This window comes from Rattus norvegicus, chromosome 16 (genome assembly GCF_021556685.1).
Source record: "Rattus norvegicus strain SHRSP/BbbUtx chromosome 16, alternate assembly SHRSP_T2T, whole genome shotgun sequence".
NCBI lineage: Eukaryota > Metazoa > Chordata > Mammalia > Rodentia > Muridae > Rattus > Rattus norvegicus.
The window spans coordinates 18,822,446-18,848,179 of NC_141549.1; the positions used below are offsets into that span (position 1 = coordinate 18,822,446).

General features: G+C 54.1%; 2 protein-coding genes and 1 long non-coding RNA gene across 8 annotated transcripts; 1 reads left to right on the plus strand and 2 right to left on the minus strand.

Moving 5' to 3' along the window:
• Positions 1–286: 286 nt before the first annotated feature.
• Positions 287–20,547, minus strand: Pde4c (phosphodiesterase 4C). Of its 6 annotated transcripts, none has more exons than XM_087587737.1 (17): positions 20,384–20,547; positions 19,959–20,011; positions 17,745–17,950; positions 6,442–6,633; positions 5,997–6,033; positions 5,842–5,912; positions 5,666–5,718; positions 5,267–5,379; positions 5,097–5,190; positions 4,565–4,725; positions 4,381–4,479; positions 3,997–4,161; positions 3,819–3,918; positions 3,453–3,607; positions 2,933–3,055; positions 2,559–2,741; positions 287–2,125 (listed from the first exon to the last, which is right to left on the minus strand). In XM_087587737.1, exons 2-17 carry the CDS (start codon positions 19,998–20,000, stop codon positions 1,904–1,906), a joined length of 2,016 nt encoding a protein of 671 aa, XP_087443863.1. In that variant the 5' UTR covers positions 20,001–20,011; positions 20,384–20,547; the 3' UTR covers positions 287–1,903.
• On the plus strand, positions 3,466–6,269 carry LOC148000426 (uncharacterized). Its single transcript, XR_015640275.1, has 5 exons — positions 3,466–3,903; positions 4,318–4,485; positions 5,038–5,157; positions 5,275–5,390; positions 6,040–6,269. It is a non-coding gene; the product is annotated as an uncharacterized LOC148000426 (long non-coding RNA).
• Positions 20,548–21,638: 1,091 nt separating the features above from the next.
• Positions 21,639–25,323, minus strand: Cist1 (colon, intestine and stomach enriched 1). Its single transcript, NM_001447142.1, is given in 4 exon segments — positions 21,639–22,255; positions 22,352–22,512; positions 23,192–23,557; positions 25,214–25,323. Coding segments are annotated over 4 exon segments (663 nt in total). The 5' UTR covers positions 25,302–25,323; the 3' UTR covers positions 21,639–22,207.
• Positions 25,324–25,734: the final 411 nt, after the last annotated feature.

Below are 25,734 nucleotides of genomic sequence, written 5' to 3' on the forward strand. Positions count from 1 at the left end.
CCACCAAGCAAGGGCTCTGCTTGGAAGGCAAGGCTCCACTTGGAAGGCTGAGGCAGGATGATTGTGAGCTCATCATCGTCCTGAATCACAAAGTGAGACTCTCTCATACTAGAAACGTGTAAAACTGCTGGCATGGAGGCAGATACCTTTAATCACACAGCACTTGGGGATCTCTAAGTTGGAGGCTACACACTGAGGACACCGCAGCTGTCTGGAAGAATGAAATGTGTGTGTTAAAGGCCTGGGAAAACGAAAGCACAGGCAGAAGAGCAGGAACAGAGGGAAACAGGATTTGTCAAATCTTTATAAGTTATACTCATTTGCGTTGGAAAGAGGGGAGTGTCAGAGGACAACCTAGGGAGTCCTTTCCTTCCACCAGAAGTCCTAGGGGTGGAATTCATGTCATTAGACTTGGTGGCAAGTGCCTTAGCTAGCTGAGCCATCTCACTGGCCCAATAGTTTAATTTTTGTTATAAGTTTGTGTGACTTCGAAATTCTCCCACAGTGAACACACATTACTTTGTTTAACAAGAAATCTCTAAGGGTTGCCTCTTAAAACATCTGGAAGGAAGAAGGAAATGTTCCAGTGTGTGACCCGAGATGGCCTTTTGTGCCTCTGGGGGATGAATAGCCAGAGTCATAATATTTACAGAGGAAGTCGCCTGCCACTCTGGCTCCTTGGAGGCCTTGGTCAGGTGCAGGATTACAGGCCCAGAGGGAAAAGGGAAAGGGAGAGAACCCACCCTGTGACGCACACCTGTCACCCTAGCCAAGCACTTGGAAGGTGGAGGAAAGAAAATCACTTTAGTGTCATTGTCCATGGCAAACACATTTGACATCAGAACTTAAGACCATGAGACCTTGTCTCAAAATGTCCAAAGAATGGTATGCAAAACAGGGAATCAGTCACACAGCCAGGGGGTACCAGAACCCAGTGCCCACTTTCTGGAAGAGCTTTGAGAGACAAGTTATGACTCCGTTTCCCCACAAGTGAATGAGCATGACAAGGTTTACTCTGTTTTTTCAGTGATAGAAATGGAACTCAGGACTTCCCATGAGCTAAAGCTGTTACATGAGCCACGCCCCCTGCCCCTCTTTGGGGGATTCTAGGCAGAAGCCCCACCCCTAAGCCCCACCCCAGCCCCTCTTTTTATGGTCAGATGGTGAGTGAACAGAGGCGCTCTGACACACTGGTTTGAGAAGCCTGATCTTGTCGGTGAAGGGGATCCTCATTCATCCACCCCCAGTTTCGTGAAATATATGAGCAGCTCATGGGAAGTGGCCAGCAAGGGTTTTCTAGTAGGGTCACTGGCCCCCCAGCATCTAAGAAGAGTCTATGCAGCCTCTGGTATCAGGAAACACCATACCTCCATGGGAGGTGGTCTCTGCCTGCATTTTACAACGAAAGGGATCCTCCCTGAAGAACTCAGTAAAGGCTTGCGGCTGGACTGTTGAAGGCAGGACATCCACAGGCGATGTTGGGGTTGGGGTCACAATGCTCACAGAGCCCATGGGAATCCCGGCTTCCATCTTCGGCACCAAAAAGAAACCAACTAAGCTATGACAGAGAGTCCTGTGAGTACTGTAGCCTACGTGCAGACTGAAGTTGAGTCCATCTTCTGAGATGCAGGAGGCGGCACTGCCCAGGCCCTGGTGCCATTCCAGCCAAGCCTGGGGTCAGAGTTGACCCCCAGCTACAGGCTTTCAAGTGGACCTCAAGGCTTGACTATGTGTAAATCTTGACTGTCCTCTTTGACTGGTGGAAAGAGAAGTCACCACACCCATAGGTGCCCAGATGGCCTGACCAGGACTTCCTGGTCCGCATTAGGCTAATCCAACTCTTGCTGGACAAAGCAGACCCTAGGCTCTGGGCTGGCCTTGGAGGACAGGAGTTAAGTCCTGTTCAGTGCCTTTCATCCTCTTCCTCCTCTTCCTCTGTCTCCTCCAGGGTCAGCTCAAACTTGAACCTGTCAGGGCCAATGGCGTGTGGAGGGCTGCAGGGAACCCTACTCTGATACCACTCTCTGTTGTCTTCCAAGGTATCCAGCAGCTCCTGGGCATCGGGGTGCACCAGGTCGGCCCAAGTTTCCCACAATGGGTGAGCGATGTAGTCAATGAATCCCACCTTAGGGTGACCACAGAAGGAGCAGTGAGTCCTAGTGAAACCTACAGTTGGCCCTGTCTCACAGTTGGCTGCATGGTGTTCTCAGCCTGGAATGCCTCATTTACCAACTCCCATTCAGCCTTCAAAATCCTTTAAAACTCATCCTGACACAACACGCAGGAAACCGAGGCAGGCTGCTCTCGAGCCAGTGAGTTCTAGGCCAGCCAGGGTGACAAAATGAGATGTCTTCAAAACAACAAATCAAAAATCTGCCCTAGCCGGATCATAGTGCACACCTTTTATCCCTGTAATTGGGAGGCAGAGGCAGGTGGATCTCTGAGACAGAGGCCAGCCTGGTCTACAGAGAGATTTCCAGGACAACCAGGGCTACACAGAAAAGCTCTGTCTCAAGAAAGACTCTACCCTGAAATGGGGCACAGCTCCCTCCCCGCACCTGGGATTTCTCCACCGAGGCTGTGTGCTTGTCGCACATGGGGCTGATGTCCAAGCCCGACTCACGTTCCCGGTCACCCTGCTGGAAGAACTCAGCCATGATGCGCTCCGTCCACTGGCGGTAGAGGGGTAGTGGCTTGGCAGGGTTGCTGAGGTCGGCGCAGTGCACCAGGCTCTGGAGGACCTGTTGGGTATGGAGGACTCAGAGGGCCCAGTCACACCCCACTTCACCCAACACATCCCAAAGCTGATCTCAGTGTGGTGGTGTGCCCCCAAGGTAGGAGAACGTTGACTACTCAAGCAGTCTGGGCTACACAGCGAGACTTTCTCAGGCAGCAAAGGGGGAAAGGAGGATCTGGGCCCAGCGTTGCAAACCTGGATGCGGTCAGAGTAGTTGTCCAAGAGCAGGACGCCAAGGCTAGTCACTTTCTTGGTCTCCACCATGGTCTTGAGGTCAGCCAGGAGGCTCATGTGCTTGGACATGTCTGTGGCCAGTACCTGGGAGGACATGACGTTAAGGATGCTGCGCTTCTGAGACCTTCTGTGCCTCAGTATCCCCACCCATGAGGGCGAGGATGGAAACGGTAGGCGGCACAGTTGACAACTGAAGCTGCCTGCCTGTGGGCGCAGAAGTGGTAACAGGGGCAGGAATTTCAAAAACGCAAAGAACAAACCAAAGAATACCCAAAGGGCACAGGGGAAGTCAGTACACAACAGGCGCTTAATAAAGTGTTGAATTTATAGATGAAATATGTGACCCTGAACCCCCGACAACCCACTGACTAGGATCAATCAAACGGGCCGCTGGAACCCCCATGCCTGTTGCCAAGCATGCAAAGCATGCGTGGAAAGCCTAACCCTCATAGGGCGTCACTGCCCCGCGCCATGACGTCACCATGTCTATGACCATCCTGCGCAGACTCAGTTTCTGCTTGGTGCTGAGGTTCTGGAAGATGTCGCAGTTTTCCCCCTGCAGGAGCTTGAAGCCTACCGCGAGGTGATGGTTCTCTAGCACCGATGAGTCATTGTACATCAGTGCCAGCTCCGAGTCTGTGGGGATAGCCATGGTCTGGAGATCCAACTCCACCCAAACACAGTTTAGAAGGGAACGTCACGGGCCAACTCCCACATACGCAGTGAAGCCCAAACTCTAGTGCCCCTCCAGCAGAAAGCCATCCAATCCGCGGACACCCATCTGAGTCCGCAAGAGAGGGCAATTCAGAACATACTGGGCAGCTCCGGCTGTGGTCACCTCACTTACTGGTGTTGATGAGAAACTGGTTGGAGACACCTGGGTGGTCTACATCGTGTATAGCGCACGCAAAGATGGCGGCCAAGACTTCTAGGTCCGTGAACACAGCCTGGGTAGAGCCTGGGTGTCAGGGCAGAAGGTGACCACTCTGCCCTGCCCACCCCATGACCTTGGTTGGGAGTGGTACCTCCAGGGCTGGGGTGCCCAGCAACACGTGCGCGGATTGCACCACGTCGGCAGCATGTATGCTGTTGTGGTACGCCACGTTGGAGTGGTAGTGCCCTTCGAGGGTCAGCAGGTACCTCAGCAGCGTGTCCGCCGGGATCTGGAACGTCTTGAGCAGGTCCCGTTCCTGGTGCACCACAGACCTGGCTCAGGGCCTCGGCTTTGGGACTCTAGCTCCCCTCACCCCACTCCTCTTTTCTGCCTCCAACGCCCCTTCCTTCAGGATGTCCTGGTGCTGCTGTAATCCTTTTGTCTTTGTCCCCTTTTCTACTCAACCCACCAGTTCCGGTCAGTGCCCCACCATTTGGGAAGAGAAGGCAGCCCAAAACAAAGGCAGGGGCGGTACCTGGAGAACGCTGAAGATAACAGCAGTGAGGGGCCGGTTCCCACTCAGCTCAGCCACTTTAAACACATCGAGTCCCCATTTGTTGGTGTCTTCAAGCTCCTACAGGTGACAGTGGTGCCACATTTGTCCCTCAAGCCTGTGTACAGGTTGAGAAACTGAGGCCCGTGGTTCTGGGGAGACCCACCTTAGCCAGCTGCTCCTCCTGGTCTGTCTGGACCCCAAAGCGCGGGATGGCAGCTGTAGGAAGGCTGGTGTGGCAAGACTTCCGCAGCCCAGTGATCTGGGCCATGGGCCATGGGTGGTCTTCCGTGGGCGGAGCCGGCAGCTCCACCTCAGCCTGCTGGTCTGCAGGGGTACAGTGGCTCAAACTTCAGCCCACTGAGCAGGTCTGACTCAGGACCCCAGGCCTAGCTATCCTGTTTATCACTGAGGTCCCCTCCTGTCACGAGCATCTATCTGTAGGCTTTGCTGAGTCTAGGGTCACATGTGTTCCCCTTGTCTTCTTTGGCAAACTCCTACTTCTGCTTCAAAACCCTACCTGTTATACCCTCTCCTCCTCCAGCCCTCACTAACTGTGTCATGGCCAAGTGTCCATGTCACCCCTCTCCTCCAGCCCTGGCCAACTGTACTGGCTGAGACTTTGCTAGTTCTCCACAGAGGGCTGCAATCTGCCCGTGAAACCTCCTATGACCCCAAGAGGTTATCAGGCATCTCACCCAGGAAAGTCTGCGAGATGTACTCTGACACTTGGTTCCCTGAGCGGCTGGTTTCCGACAGGTGGGTCAACTCACGGTTGAGCATGCGCTTGAACTGTAGGGCCGGGAGGAGAATGAGCAGGAAGAGCAGCGGGCAGGGAGGATGTTGAGCAGGGGCACTATGTCCTCACCTTGTTAGAAGCCATCTCGCCCACCGAGCGACGAGTCTGCAGTGTCTCCAGCTGCTCCAGGCACCAGTCCAGCTCCTCCAGTGTCTCCTGCGCCAGCTGCAGCCCAGATTCCTCTGGGAGCCAGGTGGGTCAGGGCAGGGGCCCCGTTGGGAACCTGTACCTCCCGCATCTCCGCAAGTCAATCCCAGGAGCCCAGGGTCACAGCTCCACAGCCTCCTGGGAGTGGCTGTGTCAAGCCAGACAGGCCCATGACCCTCTCTGGTCTGTAATGTGGGCGGGGATTGGGGGCTCTGAATGCCAATGTGGGTTTGGGGGTGGATCTTGTTTACAGTGAGCCACAGTTCTAGGGCAGGATGGGAAGACTTTCACAGCTGCCCTGGGGTGGGGGTGGGGTGATACCTGCTGGGGCGGCCTGTTGGCTGCTCTGCGGAGGGGTCCCCAGGAGCGCCTGCCTGTGAACAGGGACCTCAGAGGGGTTCACCTCAACAGGTCCTCCCAGACTGGTCCTCACCTCCCAACACCCCCCAAAACCCACACACACCGTCAAACCCCGCCCTTCCTGAAACTCTCCATACCTAGTGGCACTGCCCGCGCCATGTGCAAGGGCAGCCACGTTGCTACGGACCGTCCTGAGACTGGCCAGGACCTGTGGTGAGAGCGGTGCTCAGCGGTAGGAAGAGGCACAGCTCTCTCCGTGGGTTCACAGCCTGAGGTCAGCGGGGACACCCACCTGGGCGAAGGGTGTGACAATCATGTCTTCTCCATGTCTGCAGGACAAGACCATCACTGAGGGCATCTGCCGGCTTCAGCGAGCCCTGCCCCCAGGACTCCTACCCAGATCTTTCCAGCGTCTCCCACCAATCCCCTACGTTATCCATATCTAAAATGGGGAAACTGAGTTCTACGGACAGAAGGGGGTCTTAGCGGAATAGGACAGAAATAATTGTTTCCCTTTTCATCACAGCTACTAGGGAGCTCTAATAAAGTATTTGTTGAATTGCTATTAATGTGCCTTAATGTTCCCGAATTAATATGCCACTCTGTCCCCAACCTGACCTAAGGCCAAGCAAGCACAGACCACTGGTGTTTGCTACATGCCGGCATCTACAAACTAACGCTCTGGGAAATTGCTACTTCAACTCCAAAACCAGACTAATCCGAGGAAGGGGCCTCACAGGTCGCTGGCCGCCGAGGAGGTCCGGGACACAGCCTTGGGTGAAGGCTCATGGTCACTGTCCGAGCGGTACAGGAAGGACTCGCGCCGCTGGCCGTGATGCACAGGGGGTTGGAGGGCGCGGCCGAGACTCGACCCGGACTGAGCATCCAGGGGACCCCTGCCGCTCGGGAGCCCATTTTCCAGGTCAAAGCTGGGGGCAGGAACAGAAAAGCCACCTCAGGGCAGGGTCCTTCCATCGGTCCGTTAAACGCAGCCTCCCCGAACCCACCCCCTCCCACCTCCATCTCGCAAGCCCCGCTTGAGAGAACCTACCAATGCCTTGAGCCAATCAGTCACGCCCCAAACACAAAGTCCCGCCCCATTACAGGCACCGCCCCTCCCCGTCGACCACGCCCCCTGCTGCAAGTCTTCCTAGGTTTGGCTGTTTCTGAGCGGGCAGGAGTGGATCTACACTCCTCTCCTCTAAGTTAGAAAGGTTTGGGGAGCTGCAGAGCTGGGGTTTGCTTCCCACGTAACGGCCCGCAACTGTGACTCAGTACTCAGTACCCTCTTCCGGCTTCCATGGCACCAGGCACGTGGTGCCCACAGGTTCAGACAAAACACCCACACAATGATGCATACATTTCTAAAAAGAAGTGTGTGGGGCAGGAACTGGGTGCAGGAGGACGGTGGCAACCTTGGGAAGCGCTGCCCGCTGGCCAGAAACGTGGTCACGTGATTTTCCGCTGTACCCTAGAGGTCATTCCATCCTGATCCTCGCCAGTAGAGCCGGATAAGCTCGGCTCGATTAGGCTGTTTCCGGCAGGATTGGGTTCGAATGGGTTCGTGCACCCTCGGCCCAGTCCCGCCTAACTCGGGTGATCTCGGCTGTGCTCATCCTCTGCCAGATTCCCTCTTTGTTTTGGAGGGCGCGGCGCAGATACTTCATGACGTCACGTGGAACGGGGCTTCCTCTGCCTTTACTGTCACCATGCCCAGGGGCTCCCTGGTGTCCCCGCGAGCGCCCCAGACTCGCCATCCCATGGACTTCAGGTGGTGGTCCCCTTCCCCGTCCCACCTGGGGACGATTAGAAAAACTTGAGGCAGGGGCAACTTCAGGATACTAGGTTCTAATCCCTCCCTCGGGCGCAGAGAGTTCAGGGCTGGCTGGCAATTCGAGGGGCCTGGAAGGCTGCTTTTCTTTCTGCTCTAAACTTAGCCGGGGTTGGCGGGTCAGGCAACCGTTCCATGACGAGAACAGCACTGGGTGAGGGCTCTGTCCTGGCTATGGGAACGCGCGTGGGCCAGACGGGTAGACTGAGGCACCGAACCACAGAGGAACCTCAGACCTGCTTTCATTCCCAATCTGCTAAGAACCTGTCCTCCTCCCTCAGGCTCACTTTGGGTAACAGGTGGCACACTCCTTTCACACCTAGAGAGGGGCCGCTCTTGGCTGATGGCTGTGGTCCTGCTGAGGCTCTCCAGAGCAGGACCGCCACTCCCATGGATCACCCCGTCCCCAGCTATCACTAAATGGCTATATGACATGGGTGACAGCCCGTCTCGGGGTGCTAACACTCAGCCCGCACGCAATCCCAGCAAAATGACTGCATGAGGCTGGTCACAGTGCGCCTACAAGTCTCCGCTTTGACTCTGCATAAACTTATAGTCTAAGGGGTTGGGGATTTAGCTCAGTGGTAGAGCACTTGCCTAGCAAGCGCAAGGCCCTGGGTTCGGTCCCCAGCTCCGGAAAAAAACAAAAACAAAAACAAAAACAACAACAACAAAAAACTTATAGTCTATGAGGCCACAGCTCCTTAGCACAGGTTAGGATTTGAACCCGGAATGGACCTGGGAACTCTACCTCTGCTTCCGAAGCCCTCCCCTCAACCCCCACCTGACCGCGCCGTCCCTTGTGAGGACCAGGGGTGGGACATCGGAGGGAAACTCCCCCCGCCCCCGCGCCCGCCCTAGGCCAGCCGGGTCAGAACAAGATGTGCCAAGGCCACACAGCTGCACAGGGACCGTGGGGACAATGTGCTGGTCCCCTCAGCGTGCATCGAAGCGGTGAATGGAGGGTACAGGCGGACAGAGACAGTCACCAACTGTGAGAGAGAAAGGGCAGAGAGGAGGAAGAGGCTGGCGGACAGACGGACGCCTGACTCTAGCGTGGCTGTGACTGCTCCTGCGTGTCACCCCAAATCCCTGTCTCTGACCCTGCTCCCCTCACCACAGCGGATGGGCCACCGTGAAGCGGCGCTGCAGGCGGATGCTCTGATTCACCAGCAGCTTCCTGAAGAGCGCGGGGGAGCCGCGCGGGGACCCCCGGGGGGAGCCAGGCGCTGTGGAGCCCTGCATGGCCCGGCCGGGTCAGGGCTCAGGAAGCTGGACCTTTTTAGATGCTCCGGGGCGGAGCAAGAGGACCAGGCCCCGCCCCGCCCATCGCTATGCATCTCCCACCCTGGGGGACACTGCAGGGCACTGAGGCTCACCATACCCACGGCTCTATTCTCCATTATTTATTCACTTTTTTTTTTTTTTTTAAGACCGGGCCTCAGGTAGCCCGCGTTGGCTTTGAACTCACTATGTAGCCCAGGCTGACTGCAAATTCACGGTAATCCTACTTCAGCCTCCAAACAGCCGGGGCAGAGAGAAGGGTAAGCCACCAAGCACAGGCTTAAGGGTTGATATGGGTGTCTGGGCTGGGAACTGCCTTAGAGTGAGATGAGGTGTGGTCGGGTACATCTGCCTTTCCATCTGGAGAGGCTGAGGCAGGAGAATTACCACTAATTCAAGGGCACCTCAGAGTTCAGGATGAGACTGTCTCAGAGACCTGTGAGAGATTGGAGAAGGATATTCCCTCATAGAGATCCCTGAGGTACAAGGTCACCGCAGCCCTCAGTAATTTAGATCCATTCCTAGGTGAGGACATCCCCAGAGTGACAAACCCTGTAGCTGTTTTCCCATGGGGGAAACTGAGGCATTGTGTGATCACAGGACTTCCCTGGAGCGCTGCAGCACAGCTCCAGCCCCCAGGTCCCCGTGTGACCCCGTTGCTCTGACATTCCCCAGGCCCCGCATCTGGACCATTTCAATGGTGAGGCAGCATCTCCCACACAAACATCCGCCCACAGAGCCTTCCGCCTGGGCTGCTCCAGATGTCACGGGATCTACGCCAGGTGCCCTGCAGGAATGCTGGGGTACACAATCACATTGGACAAAAAGGAGAAACCGAGGCTCATGCAGGTCACAGACAAAGGAAAGACATGGACTGTGCAGTGGCCAGGCTGAGGCCAGGTGACCTGGAGCTGAGGCTGTACAGAGAGGACACACACACACACACACACACACACACACACACACACACACACACACGCCCAGGCCCAAAAAGTGACTCTCAGGATTCCCAACACCCTGAGGATGGCTATGGTGCAGTGTTTTGGTGGGGACCTAAGTGATGGGGGTATAACTGGAACTGAGTTATGTCCATTGTTCAGACAAGAACACTGAGGTTCAGAGGGTTCCAGATAACCCCACCCCTCCCTAGCCAGGAAGCCCCTCCAACCCACTAGTTGCCATCCTGACACCTGGTGGGAAAAAATTCACTGAGCCCAAAATGAAAATACCATGTGTGACCGCTGGGCTGCAGCTAATTATAGCCATTCCCAGGGGGTTGGGAGAGCAGAGGCCGCCAGCTAGGGTCCAAGGACTCTTGACATCACTCCAGGCCTGAGGGAAGATCATTATGCCCAGGTCCCCAAGAGTCCCAGAGAGAATGAGTTCCACCCTTAAAATCACAGAAAACAGAAAAGTGAAGGCAACATGTGATTGGTGCAATGCCAACATGCTGACAGGAACAGAGAGGTTGGGCCTCTTGCCTGAGGTCACACAGCTATGAATGGGAGAGTGAGTGCACAGGATCCCAAGTCAGTGAGCTCCACTGTGTGGGCATTTTGCATTTAATTCATTAATTAATTATCCACCCCTCTGCCGTCTAGCATTAACGTCTAACAACGGCTGTCCTACAACTGTTTCATTCACAAATTCACATTTCATTTATGGCTCCCACAGTCATTTTTTATAGTAGCTTTTAATTAGAGAAGTGACCACAGCCTGAACTGCACATTCAAAGCCCCCTGGAACTTCAAGGGCTGCAGTCCTGCTAGGTGACTGGCCACTAGGAGGAGGTGGTGCAGACAGCCCTATCTGACCTGCCCTACAGTGTTGTGTGACTTCATGGAAAGCCCAGAAGTCTCCAGTGCCCTGCACCCTACAGCCTCTACCCCAGGAGAGCACTTTTCTCCTCTGTAATCAGAAGGACTGAGACAGGGAAACCAAACACTGTCTATTTTGCTGAGGTCCTGGGAAGAGAAATGATTTGCCTAAGTCCCCTGGGAAGGCTGGAGCCGAGGGGGGTGGGGGTGGAGTAGAGGTGGTGACTACGGATGCTCCCAGATGTTCCCAGGAGACAGAGCAGAGTGGCCCCTCCCCCGCCTCTCCCAAGGCTCTCACCCTCACCCTCAGAATTCACACCTATGCAGGCTGCCTCCGTCAGTTCTCTCAGTCCATTGAGCTGCAGGGGCCCACAAGTCGGTCAAGGGCAGGGCAGGTCCACCTTGTTTCAGCAGTACCCTCAGCATGCAGCAGGCACCCAGTAGGTGCTTGCTCAATGCATGTGACACCCTGAGTCTCCTCTCCCACTCTCCAGCCGCACCCTTCAGTCTGAGACTCTGTAGCCTCCGTTCTTCCTACTGATCGTTCGTCTGTCCACTCAGCCTGGTTCTCTCCTGCCTCTCTGGACCAAGCTCACAGCTTTCTGCTGCCTGACTCTCACCCTGAACCTCCCAGAGCCTCCCACCAGCCAATCTTCCAGCCCCTCTCTGTAGGGGCTGATACACATCTGGTAAACAGTAGGTGCTTTATAAATACTTTCTGAACAACATATTTGGACCTTCCTACACCCAGGCCATCCACTGCCAGGGGAGGGGAGGCTTAAGCTAGGGGCCAGAACACCACCCCCCCAACCCCCCCAACCCCCTCCCGCTGTGAACTTGACTCCCGGAGCTGAGCCCCTCCCCTATATGGCCTAGAGAAGCACACTCCATGCCTGGACCACGTGGGGTCTCCCCTCCCCTCACCAGAGAGGCCCAAAGGAAATGTGTTTGTTCTTTCTTGAAAATGGAAAAATCCTGAGTCACTAGGAAGGGTGGGGCAGGCCCTGCTAGGTCACCTGGGATGGCAGACCTGGTCCCCTGGGCTGAGGGACTCATCTGTTCCTGAGACTTTCCCAGTGAGGCAGACTGATGGGTGCCCCAAGTGTACAACCGAGCTAAGAGAGGGAAGTGATGTGGTCTTGGTCCCCTAGGCTACACTTCAACTTGGGAGGGTCTTCCCTGATCCACCCAAGGCCTCCTCTATCTCCTGGATGACTGTGCCTGTTCCTAGGGACAGAGCCACAGCTGGAGATGCCCTCCCCTGCACAGGCACACACACCATGCCCAGGGACTTCAGTGGAGTCTCTTTGGTCCCTGTCTCTCCCACAGTATGAGAAGCAGAGGCCAAGAACCCCACACCTTTCTTTTTCCTTCTTAGACAGTTTCAGGTAGCCCGGGCTGGCTTCAAACTTGCTCTGCTGCTGCGGATGACCTTGCACACCTGATTCTCCTACCTCCAGCTCCCAAGTGCTGGGATGACCTGCCTATGGAACCCAGGGCTTCAGGCATGGTGGGTGAGCAGTCCACCAATCACCGCAGCCGTAGCTTCAGTTCCCCTCCTTTCTTCTTTATAATTTATTCTTTGGTTCTTTTTTTTTTTTTCGGAGCTGGGAACCGAACCCAGGGCCTTGCACTTCCTAGGCAAGCGCTCTACCATTGAGCTAAATCCCCAACCCCTTTATAATTTATTCTTAATACTTTTTAATTAGATGTGTGGAGCAGAGTATCAGGTTGTTAGGAGCTCAGATCCTCTGCAAGAGCACATCTCTCCAGACCCTCGCGATGTGGGAAGTCAGTTATGTCAAATGACGGTTGGGGGGGGGCGCACAGAAGAAAGGATATTTTCCTGAAGCAGACACAGGAGAAAGTGTGTCTTGCTGTAGCACACAGGGGAAAGGACACGTTTGAAGGAGTATAAATCTGACCCCACAGACAGTGGAGCTGGAGCATTGGTTTGCTTTGCTCTGCCTGGCTACCCTTCGCTAACAGTGTGCAGGTATCGGTTCGCCTTACACTGTGTTGCTAAGCTCCGCTTGTGGTGACGCCATGGAGAAACTCACCAAAGAACTTCTCCTGAGGCTCCTGCAGCCTCTTTCTGCTTCCAAGGCCTCAGGCTGGTTGTGGAGCCTTGCCGTTTCTTCAGGATTGACGTGTAGCCGCTGGTTGGTGTGTGGTGTCTGCCTACTAAGAGGACTGGACTGCAGCTGCTGACTTGAATTTGGTGTTTGCTGAGGGACTGAACTGCTGATATCCTGACAACGAAGACTGAGCTCGCCCCCCAAAGGAATATTTCTAAACAGGTCCACTTCCCCTGTGTCCTAGTAACTTTTCTCTTCTGCTACCTTGGGTGGGTGGTGGGCTAGAAGAGAGGTTGAGGCTTATTAAAATAGACTGAAGATTTTATGCCCACACCTTTGCCCTCCTCTTCCTTCTTGTCTAACGCAAGGTCTTTCTATTTAGATCAGGTTGCCCTGGAACTTTGTATGTAGACTAGATTGACCTCCAGAGTCCTGAGCCACCATTGGCCTCCCCAAGTCTCCTTAACTGCAAGAACTGACCTGTGTTCCGGCCCTCAAGCTGGGCCAAGCAGCAGACCATGGGCAAACTGCTCCGCAGTACCATGGCTGTGAGCCATGTCCTGCAGCCCAAGGCCCATTTAGATGCTAGGAGGGATCTGTAAGGCCTCCCGGACATCTCAGAACATTCTAGAGCAGCTCTCCTCACTGAAGCCCAGCAGAGAACAGGCAAGGGCAGCCCTACCCAGCTGCCGACAATTCTTTGGCCACCCAAAGGGAACTCATGCCTTACACACTGCTTATGACACACTGGAGTGGGGACCCACAGAGACACATGGCTGGAGACTGGCACCAGGCCTCTCAGCCTGTGGCTGAGGCATTGTTCAGACTGTTGCTTGAAGATGCCACACACACCAGGAGCCCATGACACTGAGCACCCTAAGTCACTCAAATCCATAGGAAACAATCCACCACCACCAACTACCAAGGCCCCTTCGCCTGCACATAACTCTACCTCCAAGGTGCACTCCAAATGCCAAAGGCTCCCCACACAGTCCTCAGGGGTAGTCCTGACCCTTCCACACGCACCCACCATTCCAGCCCCAGGGTGCCCAGCTCAGTCTAGCCTATGATAGTCCCTGTCTCCACAGAAACCCCAGCCCCCACAGCCCACTATGCACTAACGCCTCTAGGCCATGCCCTGCCCCACCTGCAGAAGAGCCGGGACACTCTGCCCAACGTGCGCTGCACATCACTAGCCCCTTTCACAAACCTCAGGCTCTGCCCCTATCACGACACCCCAGAAATCAGGATGCTTCTGCATCCAATCCATGTACCCTTCTCCAAGCGACCACTGCCCTCTGCAGACCATGCCCAATTATGCTGGGTCTCACCACTTCCATGCTCCCCTACCCACCCTGCCCTCTTAAGGACCAGAAGCTTTCCATCCCCAATGTGCCCGTCCCTCATGTGACATCTTGTCCCACCCACCACAGACCACACCCTCTCCAGACAGGCCTCGCCCATTTCCTTCAAGATCCGCTCACTTTCTGCATGCAGCTAGACTGCTTCCCTCACCAGGAAAACGGTGACCTTTACCATTTGTGTAAGTGTTCCCTCTCAATACAGGTCAACTCCTCAAACAGGCCCCGCCTTTTCGGCCAGGCCCCGCCCCATCACCTACCGGCGGTGAAAGGAGCTGGGCCATGAGCGCCGGGACTTTACCGGTGCAGGCCGATCGGGGCGCTCCGGGTCCGAGTGGAAGCGCCGCTGGATGCGGATGGGACGCTGTGGCTGACCCCACAGGTGCTTCGGGGGTGGGGGAACCCCTGTGTGGCCAACAAGCCGCGTCTCCATGAGCTGTCCCCCGACCACAAAAAATAAAGAGAGACAGTGGGTGGCTCTCTGTGCACAGGGCGGGGTAGGGGAAGGGTTCTCCACCCCACCCCACCGAGCCCGTCTCTCTCTGAAGTGCAGAAGCCAGGTGGAAATATCACAAGACTTACTCAGATCTGAGGCTGCGCCCACCAGTCACCAACGCTCCGGGCACCTGAGCTAGAAGCCTAGATCCAGGCTCTGGACCCAGAAGACACCGGGACAGGCAGGCACACCCAGAGAGGCCCCAGTGGTCAGAAGAGGGGTTCCCAGAAAGACACCGAAATTGAGAGTCTCACTGGCCTAGACACGTGCACACAAAGTCACAGGTCAGGAATCTCAAGAGCTGGTGACAGAAGGAAAGGCATCCCTGTAGTGCCAAGAATATCCCCACACCATGGGCTTAAAGAGCTAGAGTGAAGACCCACCTTGCCTGTGAGCTCAGGGTGGCCCTCAGGACACTGCAGACAGCCTCAGGTCTTTATAGCCTCCTGGATGTTCAGACCCTCCTCACGGTGCATGATATCATTGGCCCCAGAACACCCCAGAGCTCCACCCTGCAACCACGAATCCTGTCCAAACCTCCAGCTGGTCTCTTCCCTCCCGGTTCTAGAAAACTGAGGCTCCCACTCACCACCACTCCTAGTCTCAGGGGGAATTTCCCGGAGAGTGTCAGAGAACTGTGAGGACATTTTCCATCTTAATTAGTAGAAGCACTAAGTGTGTGGACAGCCTCTGTAGGCCGGAGGGTGGGGTGGAGGGAGTAGATGGCTATGGCAGTGCCATGCCTCAGGCCTGGTGAAAGTCCCCTGAGCGCACTGTGGTGCTGGGAAGGAAGTGTTATGAGGGTGTGAGACATGGAAGCTATCCCAGCCCTGTCCTATCCCCCAGCTGAAGACAAGACAGCTTAGTCTGTGCGGACACCTGCCAGCAAGAGTGACAACCTGAGTTTGGTCCCTGGACCCCACACAAGGAAAGAAGGGGAGAGAAGGGGAACCTCTCTGCTCATGTGCTTGCTCCAGGTGCTCCCCACCCCTTCCTCTGCCTCTCCCCTTGGGCTGGGTTTTGGTTTTGAGACAGGGTCTATGGTGGTGTGGATGGGAACAGCCCCTACGGGCTCATACTCTTGATCAAGCGCTCCGTCCCCAGTTGATGGAACTGCTTGGGAAAGATTAGGAGGTGTGGCAATTAGGAAATGTCACCATGTAGGAGGAGCCACTGTGGTGGCTTTGAAGTCTCAAAAGCCCAGGCCACAGGTCCAGTCCTTTTCATCTCTCTGCTTCCTGCTCAAAGATCAGATCTAAGCTCTCAGCTTCTGCTCCAGCGCCATGCCTGCCTGCCTGCCTGCCTGCCTGCCTGCCTGCCTGCCTGCCTGCCTGCCTGCCACATTCCCCACTGAGATGGCCATGGACTCACCCTCTGGACTGGAAGCGCCACATTAATGGCTTTCTTTTCTACGTTGCCTTAATCATGGTGTCTTGCCACGGTGACAGAACAGTGACTAACACAGTGTCTCACCTTGTAAGTCAGGCTGGCCTGGACTGGAACTCACTACATAGGCTATATTGGCCTCAAACTTGCAACCATTCCCCTGCCTCTGCTTCCCCAGTGCTGGAATTACACAGGCACACAGCACCACCCCATTCTCCTAAAGGTTTCAATCGTCACTTTGTCTGTCAGTCCCAGACCATTCTCTTCTAGCTTGGGGGGGGTGGTGGTGGTGGTGAATGGTCCCTCTGCAAAGATCAGCTACTCCATGTGACCCACAGAGCCATGAAATCACCCTGACACCTCCACCCTCCTTGCTGTCCACCACGATAGATGAGCTCCCATCTTGGTTCACACATCAGCGACCTCCCAACTCTGCTGAGCCTCCTCCTCCCTGGTCTGTTTCCACCTTGACTTGACTGTCACTTGTAGCCCACAGCCCCTGAAGTGAGGCTGGCCTTGAACTCCTGCCCCTGCACCCCCAAGTATCCCCCAAGTATCAGCACCTCTGTTTTTATGGTGCTGGGGACAGGACCCAAGGCTTCATACATGTTAAACAAGAACTTTATCAATGGAACTCCAACCCCAGCCCTCTAGTGGTCTGTCCTAGCTAGTCTATGTCAACTTGACACACAAACTAAAGTTACTTGATATGAGGGGACCTCACTTAAGTGAATGCCTCCCTAAGACTGGGGTGTAGGGTAGCCTGTGGGCCTGCTTCTCAATTAGTGATTGAGGGGTCAGGCCCAGACCATTGTGGGTGGAGCCAACCATGGGCTAGCAGTTCTGGCTTCTATAAGAAAGCAGGCCTAGTAAGCCATGGGGAGCAAACCAGTAAGCAGGACTCCTTCATGGCCTCTACATCAGAGCTCCTGCCTCCAGGTTCCTGCCCTGTGTGAGTTCCTGTCCCGACCACCTTCAGTGATGAATGGCAATGGGGAAATAAAAGCCAAATAAATCCTTTCCTCCCTAACTCACTTTTGGTCTCGCTTGTTTTGCCACAACAATATAAGCCCTAACTAAGATGAGTTTTTAATTTTTAAGTGAAGAAATACCATTTATTTATTTATATGTGCATGGGGCAGGGCACATGTGCATGCTGTAGTGCATATGAGTAAGGCAGAGGGACAACTTATGAGAGTTGGTTCTCCCTTCTACCATGTGGGGTCTGGGGATTGAACTCAGATTGTCAGGTTCGGTGGCAAACACCTTTACCCACTGAGCCATCTTGCTGGCCCAGAGCTTTTTTTTTTTTAATTTTATTTATTTATTTATTTATTTATTTATTTATTTATTTATTTATTTATTTTAAAGACTGTTTTGTAGGCCAAACTGGAACTCATTATTTTCCGGCCTCAGTCTCCTAAGTGCTGAGAATATAGATCGAAGCAACCACCATCTGGCTTGGAGATTTAAAAAGGTGCCGATATGGTCAAATTGTTGCCCTAAAATACCCCAAATGTGCTCCAAATGTCTTATAAAATCCGTCCCCTGCCTACGTCCTTGGGCCTTCCAGCCAAACTACTCTGGCATACGCTGTTCCACCTGCTAGGCACTTGATTCTCTGTCACACCCCGTGTGACTTCCTTGGTCAGCCTGAGTGAGGCTGACTCTTCTTCCTCAACACAGGGTCACCCGCTACCCAGGAGCAGTTACCTACTACCTCCTTTCCAGAATGCAGAGACTGGCGGCATAGGCATTCCGCAGGTACATCTGCTCCCTGTCCTCACCTGCTCTGAGCTGAGCCATGGCTTCTCTCTGTCCCTCGGGATCCGATGGTGAAAACCACGGGGGCAGCAGACTCCGCCTCCCCAGAGGACCCGAGTCGGCTGGACAGCGGAGGCAGCAGCAGGGTCCCTGAGAACCGTCTCAGGATCACACCCCCACCTAGGTGGCTGACAGGGGCCACTCCAGAATCCACTGGCTCTCGGACTCGCTGGGGAGACAGAAGGAAGTCATGGGCAAGCTCCTTGTGCTCAGATGTCACCAGGGAGATGTCACGCCGAGCCTCCCAGATTTCTTCCCTACAGTCGAGGCCTCAGTTCACGTGTGTGGGATGGGGGTTTGCATGGTGTTATGAATTTGTTCCATTTTTTAAAGAGTCAGTTTATTTCTGTGGGAGCATACACATGCTACAGTCCACAGAGGTCAGAGGACAACTATGGAAGTCCTCTCCCGCCCCTCCCCCCCGTGTTAAGACTAGCACTTGCTGAGCCATCTCATCAAACCCACACGTTTTTCAACTCTTTTTCCTTTATTACTTTTCAATCCTTCCCCCCATCCCCTCCCTTTCTCTCTGAGCAGGTGAAGGCCCCCTGGGTATCACCCCACCCTGACACATCAAGTCTCTGCAGAGATTCCCTCCTCCCCCATCGTTTGTGGTACCAGGACTACAACCTGTTCCTCGCCCATGGTTACTAGGTGCTAAGATTTGAACACAGAGCCCTGGGAGCCAGGAGCCACACCCCAGCTTCCTCTGAGCTGTTGACTGGAAGGGAATCGGGGAGCTGTCCAGTGCTGACCGTCGCGGGCTGCACAAATAGGAACCTTCTGGGCAGAGTGCTGTCGGTGGGGATCAGAGGGCGTCTCAGCTTTCCTAAACTTCGTAAAGGTCTAACCTAAAGGTCTCCAGTATCAGAAGAGTAAGTAGGGAAACGGAGGCCCGAAGCCATAGCCTCAGGACCAGAGCATATCAAGAGGTGGGAAAGGGGGTCGGGGATTTAGCTCAGTGGTAGAGCACTTGCCTACTAAGCGCAAGGCCCTGGGTTCGGGCCCCAGCTCTGAAAAAAAAAAAAAAAAAAAAGAAGTGGGAAAGGGCTAGAGAACATAGAGGCTAACTAAGCCTGTGAAAACAGATCCTCTGACTCTGGTTTGATTCCTGTAAGACTCCCTTTAGTCTCAGCGGAGGGCCTGGGGGCGGGGTCAGAGAAAAGTATGGGGCGGGGCCAGGGGAAAGCCTGGGGCATGCCTCGGGTACGGGGGTGGGGAGGGAGTGGGAGGGTATGAAAAGCCTGGAGTGGGCTGCGGCGGGCTCAGGACTCATTTTCAGTATTTTATTCTGGGAATAAATTCTGAATGAATTCTGAAGACAGCAACAGTGTACTCGCATATATTAAATAAATAAATAAATCTTTAAAATTACTTTCGATTTTTAAAATATTTATTGATCATGTATACATCATACAGCTTTCTGCCTGCAGGCTAGAAGAGGGCATCGGATCCCATTACAGATGGTTGTGAGCCACCATGTGGTTGCTGGGAATTGAACTCAGGACTTCTGGAAGAGCAGACAGTGCTCTTAACCTCTGAGCCATCTCCCCAGCCCTAAAATTACTTTTTTTTTTTTTGGTTCTTTTTTTCGGAGCTGGGGACCGAACCCAGGGCCTTGTGCTTCCTAGGTAAGCACTCTACCACTGAGCTAAATCCCCAGCCCCCTAAAATTACTTTTTTAAAAAAATGTATTTATTATATATAAGTACACTGTAGCCATTTTCAGACACACACCAGAAGAGGGCATTGGATCCCATTACAGATGGTTGTGAACCACGATGTGGTTGCTGGGATTTAAACTCAGGGTCTCTGGAAGAATGCAGTCAGCGCTCTTTTTTTTTTTTTTTAAGATTTATTTATTTCATGTATATGAGTACACTGCTGTCCTTGACACACCAGACGAGGGCATCGAATCTCATTGCAGATGGTTGTGAGCCACCATGTGGTTGCTGGGAATTGAACTCATGACCTTTGGAAGAGCAGCCAGCGCTCTTAACCACTGAGCCATCTCTCCATCCCCTAAAATTACTTTTAAAATGAATGAAAACTATCTTGCACTCTAGCCCTGGGCTCAGGGAGCCTCGCTGTCCCTGAGTTTCCCCTGTGAGCTCCCGTAGGACATCTCTGGCCTTTTCAGAACAGGGACTTCAGGCCCCAGGTCCCAGGCTACTCACCTCAGTCAACAGGAAGGACAGGGTCGTGCCACTCCGCCTCATGGTGCAGGCTTCTGTGATGACAGAGGGGTCAGTGAGACAGGGTCCCAGCCAGTTGCTGGAACACACCACACACACACACACACACACACACACACACACACACACACCACACACACACACACACATACACACACACACACTCCCAGAGCCTAGAGCCACAACAGCAAGGCAGTGAAGCCACAGCTGCCTGGAGAGGTTGCTGCAGATACCTAGACCCTGTCCTAGCTCCTTACCCTGGCCAACCCTAGGGACTAGCACCCTGGGTCCAGGTAACCTGGGAGAGCCGTTTAGCTCCCGTGGGATTCTAGTGCTTTGCAGGGTTTCTGAGACCCCAGTTCCCCAGAGGTAGAACCTTCTCATACTGACACAGATGTGGTACTCACCTGAAGCTCCTCTTGTGGGGACCTATACTGTGAGTGTGCCCTGTGACCTCCTCGGGAGCAGAGGACAGACGGTCCTGTCCCACTCCCAGCTAGGTCCTTTCACTGAGCACCAGACCAGACCTGAGCTAGGAGGCACCCTCAGGATTGGAGGAGGGGGCAAGGGCAGGGTGATCACAAGGGCAGGGAGGTGTGTGTGCTCCAGTGTGTGACCAAAACAGGGCAGAGTGGGAGGGGACGGCAGGGGAGGGGTAAGTGGCCAGGCAGAAGGTTTAATTGTTAATGTGTTTACACCTGACAGAGGACAGAAATAGCCTGAGACTGAGAAGTCACCTTAGTATTTTAGGGTACCAATCAAGGCACCTCAAGGTTTTAGGAAAGCTACTTAAGTAGGCTGTGCTACTCCAGGCAGTGGAAGAACTTCTCTGGTCAAACCTTACCCACAAGTTAGAGCTGCAGTCAGAAGTAGGAAAGTCAGGGAGCTGGGACTAGAAGACAGAATGTGGCTTGGGACAAGTGGATCTTGAGGCCACTCCAATCTGTAGCTGTGAGTTAAGTTAATGTTTCACCCTACAACCCCACCCCCACCCCCACAGACTGGCCAGGAGACCTCTCACCACCTACTCCAGTGGTCATCAGAGCGTGGCCTGCCATGGGGGAGGTCACTTCAATCTGCTGTCAAACATCACAGCAGCTAAGGAGACACCCCACCCGCACTGAAGAGTGGGTCATGTCTCACTCTCTGCTGGAGACACTAGTAGCATCTTGGAAAAGCCAGCTGTCGGGGGGGGGGGGTGTCTGGAGCCTGAGCCACTGAGGGAGGGTGGAGAGCAGGGTGTGGGGAGAGGAGCTGAGGCAGCCTGCTTCTTCTTCCCCTGACCTCTGCACAGAACACTTGGTACCTTCTGGCCCAAGGTTTTGAAGCTTGCCGGAGAAGTCCATCTCCTTCCAGCAGCCCTCTCCCCTTCATAGTTAGGCCTCGATGTGGGAAACAAGTCCATGCCTCTCCTACACTGGCTGGGCTGCTTAAGTGATGTAGGTTTGTGGCTTTCCCCAGGATACCTGCCTCCCGTTAGGTTAGGTATCCCCTTAGAGAGCAGCCTCTGTCCTGCCAGGACCCTGGGTCACACAGGTCCTTGGGGGTGAGGACGGCAGCCCCATCCTCTGATCGTTATCCCCCCTGAAAGCAGACGGAGTCGACAGAGCGATTCCGGCTTTGGGAGTAGAGGTGAACAACATACGACGCAGGAAGCAGCTGTGAATGGTAAGGACTTTACTTAGTTTGTGTTTATTTAGTTTTATTTTTTAATGTGTTTTGTCTGCATGTATGTCTGTATATCAGCTGGGAGCCTGGTGACAGCAGAGGCCAAAAGAGGCCACTGGATCCCCTAGGACTGGAATTATTGATGGTTGTGAGTTTACACGAGGGTGCTGGAAACAGAGCCCTGGTCCTCTGGAAAGCAGCCAGTGTTCTTAACCATTGAACCATGCTGCCCCTCCCCCTCCAAAAAAAAAAAAAAAACAATTATTTTAAAGACAGAGTCTCATGCAGCCCAGGCTGACCTCAAACCCCTTATGTAGTTCAGGGTGGACTTGAACACCTGATCCTCCTGTCTCTACTTCCCAAGTGCAGGGATGACAGGTGTGCTCCATCACTCCTGGATTGATGTAATAACTGAGTGGGGTACTAGATGTGTGGGCCTGAAACCCCTGGGCTCCAGCCGTCCTCCTGACCCTTATCCCCAGGTCAGGATAGCGGGGGAGGGGAGTTTCCAGAAACTCTTCTTTCCAGGTGTCACCCACACCATCTCTCTAGGTCTCTGAGAGTCACGACTGTAGGCGGTCAGCGAATGGCAGCCTCTGACTCACACTGCCCTAGAAGAGGAAGACGCATTAAGTACCACAGGATTCTACTGCAGGGGGATTCTACTGGGAAGTCAGCAGCCCCAGCCCTGCCTGTACCCATCTCACCATGGATACCGTATCCAGATTGCGAAAAGCTGGCACATCTCGATTAAAATGTCTCACAGCGATGAACACAGAGCCAATGAGTAAGACAGACACAAGCAGACACACAGCAATCACCACACCGGGGTTCCTGTGTGATGTGGGGATCCAGAGGCTGCCTGCATCTGGGAAGAAGAAGGGGTCAGCCCTGGCCACAACCATGCCCCAGCCCCTCACTGGGGGATTCTAGGCAGGAGCTCTAGCCCTAAATGCACTCCAGGGCCTATGTTGTTGATAAACAAGTATATAATTTCATGAGGATTTTCTTCTCTCTCTCTTTTCCGTTTGTTTTTGTCCTTCCTTTTCCTCTTCTCCTTCTCTTCTTCTTACCCTCTTCCTCCTCCCCTTCTCCTCTTTTTTCCTCCTTCTCGTCCTCCTCTTCCTCTTCTTACTCTCCTCCTCCTCTTCCTCCTGTCCCCCCTCTTCTTTTTTCGAGACAGGGTTTCTGGACCTGGCTGTCCTGGAACTCTCAGAAATTCTCCTTCCTCTGCCTGAACGTTGAGCCCCCATCACCCTGTATCTTCCCACCTCCTCCTCACAGTGTTAGGAGCACAGCTCTGGGCCACCACACAGGGCAACAAGTAGACAATGGCACTGTTTTCTTGCACATAGCTGTATCCTCAGGAGTCAGCACACACTAGCAAGTTAATGCCACTGAGCAGTAAGGTAACAACTGGCTTTTAGATGGCTGATGGCTTGTGGCTCAGGCTGGCCCGCACACTTCCAGGTCTGGGTTGCCCCCTGTTGACTGGTTCCAGAACTGCTGTCAGGTTTCAGCCAGCTAGCCCCAGCCCTTACACTCACCCTGGCCTGGACTGGACGAAGTGGGTGACCCTTGTGGAGCCAAGTTCGTGAACTGGGGTGTGGTGGTTGGCTCAGAACTGGGGAACACAGAGCTGGGGAAAGAAGCTGTCTCTGGTTCTGGGGAGGCTGAGCCTGATGTGGGGTAGGAGCTGGAGTGTGGAGAGGATATGGTTTCCAGACTTGTGGGGTTGGAGCTGGAGTGTGGAGAGGATGTGGTTTCCAGAATTGTGGGGTGGAGACTTGGAGAGGTGGACGCAGGGGTTGTCTCTGTACTTTGGGAGGTGGGATTGGAGGTTGTCTGTATTGATTCTGTAGTTGGGGAGGTGTTTGTTATTACGCTCTCCCAGAGTAGTGTAAAAGCAACACCTGGAAAAAACAAACAAACAAACAAACAAACAAACAAACAGGATGTAGATGTGGATCCATGAAGCTTTAGAATGGGCAGCCTGGGCTCAAGATTCACTCTCAGCCCCTGGCCGCCTAATGCAACCCTGCCTGACTCCTGAGAGCTGGGCTCTGGAGCGCCACCTGTTACGCCTCAGTCACTGACTACCTGTGACTGCCGCTTTACAGAAGGGGAAACAGTCGCGGAAAGTTGAAGCATGACTCAACTCTGTCCCTCAGGTGCAGGCACCACCTTCCCATCCAGAGCTTTCTAGAACCCTGAGAACTGGGAAGCCCTGACCTAAACTAGGACTTGAACTCTGCCCCCAAATGCTGGCCACACCCTCGACCACTGAGCCGCGCCCCACCTGGTTCAGAAGCACGGAGGGACCCTCCGACTGTGCTTTTCCTTCCACCGCACCCTTTCCCCATTCGGGAGAGGGTCAGAGGTGGTGGAAATAGTTCCTGCTCTCCCTCCTACCGTGACTTCCTTCCAGATCCAGGTGGCTCCACCCAGGCGTGCAGGGCACAAACCGCAGCAGCTGCTTTGCCCAGCCCATGCCTCACCCACACAGCAGATATGAGGAAACAGCATTTAGGTGCTGGAAAGGGGTGCTGAGCGGACCCCTCCCACATCCCAGTCTTCCAGAGCCTGCCGCAAAGGAATCTAAGGATGTGAGTGCACAGGATGAGAAATCCTGGCGGAAGTGAAATTGAGTCCGATGCCACAGTGGACCCCAAGCCAGACCAGGACTTTATTTAACCAGGAGTTAAGGTTTTAAGTGATGAAAGAGGAGGTGGTGGCAATCTCCAGTCCTACTAAGTACCTAGCACGAAATAGGTCCTCATGATTTTCTGGAAAGTTAAACAGAAAGGAGAGTGGACCCTGGCTCACGCCTTTAGTCCTGCGCACAGGAAGCAGAGGCAGGCTTATCTCTGAGTTCAAGGCCAGCCTGATCTACAGAGCAAATTCCAGGACAGCCAGAGTTACACAGAGAAACCCTGTCTTGAAACACACACACACACACACACACACACACACACACACACACACACACACCCCAAAAAAAAAAAGAAAAGAAAAGAAAAGAAAAAGAAAGAAAGAAAGAAAGAAAGAAAGAAAAAGAAAGAAAGGAAGGAAAGGAAAGGAAAGTAGAGGTGTTTTTGGCAATGTGCCTGGCATTGGACTTTCCCCCAGTCTCCGGCAGGTACGGGGCTGTGTTAGTTGTCCCTAATAGTAGCGTCCGCAGACTGGAGCCTGTGTGGGCTTCCAGGGATAACTGTGGGACTTTCGGAATAAAACCGTCATCTATAATCAATCCAGCTGTCTAAAGAAGTAGCTGGAGGGAATTAAGTCCCGCACCATGAACTCCTAAAGGAAACTGGGAGAGTGAATGAACAGAAAGTGAGACCCGGTTCCTGGCCCTTCGCAAAGCTGGAGGAGTGTGTAGGTCCTCACCACTTTCGGATGGGGCGGGACTGTGCTAGAAGCCCCTGAAGTGTCCCGGAAGCCACTGGCTTCTGCCTCAGCTCAGATGACCCTAAGGGGTTGGTACCAACCCTACTGTGCCGAAAGGAAAGGGAGAGAAGGGCGTGAGTTGTCCCCCGAAGCCATTTCCTTTCCCTCCACTAGTCTACCTGTACATGTAAGGACGACGGAGGAGTCTCCGATTCTCGCGAGCAGCAGCAAAGACAGCGTCAGGGGCAGCAGCCGGGATCCCGCCATTCTTGCGGTCCGCCCAGGCTACAGGTGCGCGCCCAGGTTGGCAGCGCCTCGCCCACGCGCGGCCCCTGCTGGCGGACCGTAGGAATGGCGAGCTGCGCGGGGTTCTGGGGCTCCAGTCCCGCCCTTCCTCAGTGGCACCCTCCTCGGCACGGAGCTGGACTGTGTTCCTGAAGCTTCTAACGCTGCCTCAAGACACTTGCCCTCTGTCCCCAGATACCCCGGAATACCCCTTCTGTAACTGCCCCAAACCTGACTTGAATACTCGGTGTTGCTCGGGCCTCCAGGCTCCTCTAAGTGGGGATTGAGGATGCCCTCCTGTCTCTTCCTCTGGCTCACCTAGGTGGAGATGCCTTCTCAGGTAGGTCTAGCACCTCACTGCACCGAGGATGCAGCTAGAACCTTCTAGCATTTTCTAAAGGAGGTACTCTCATGT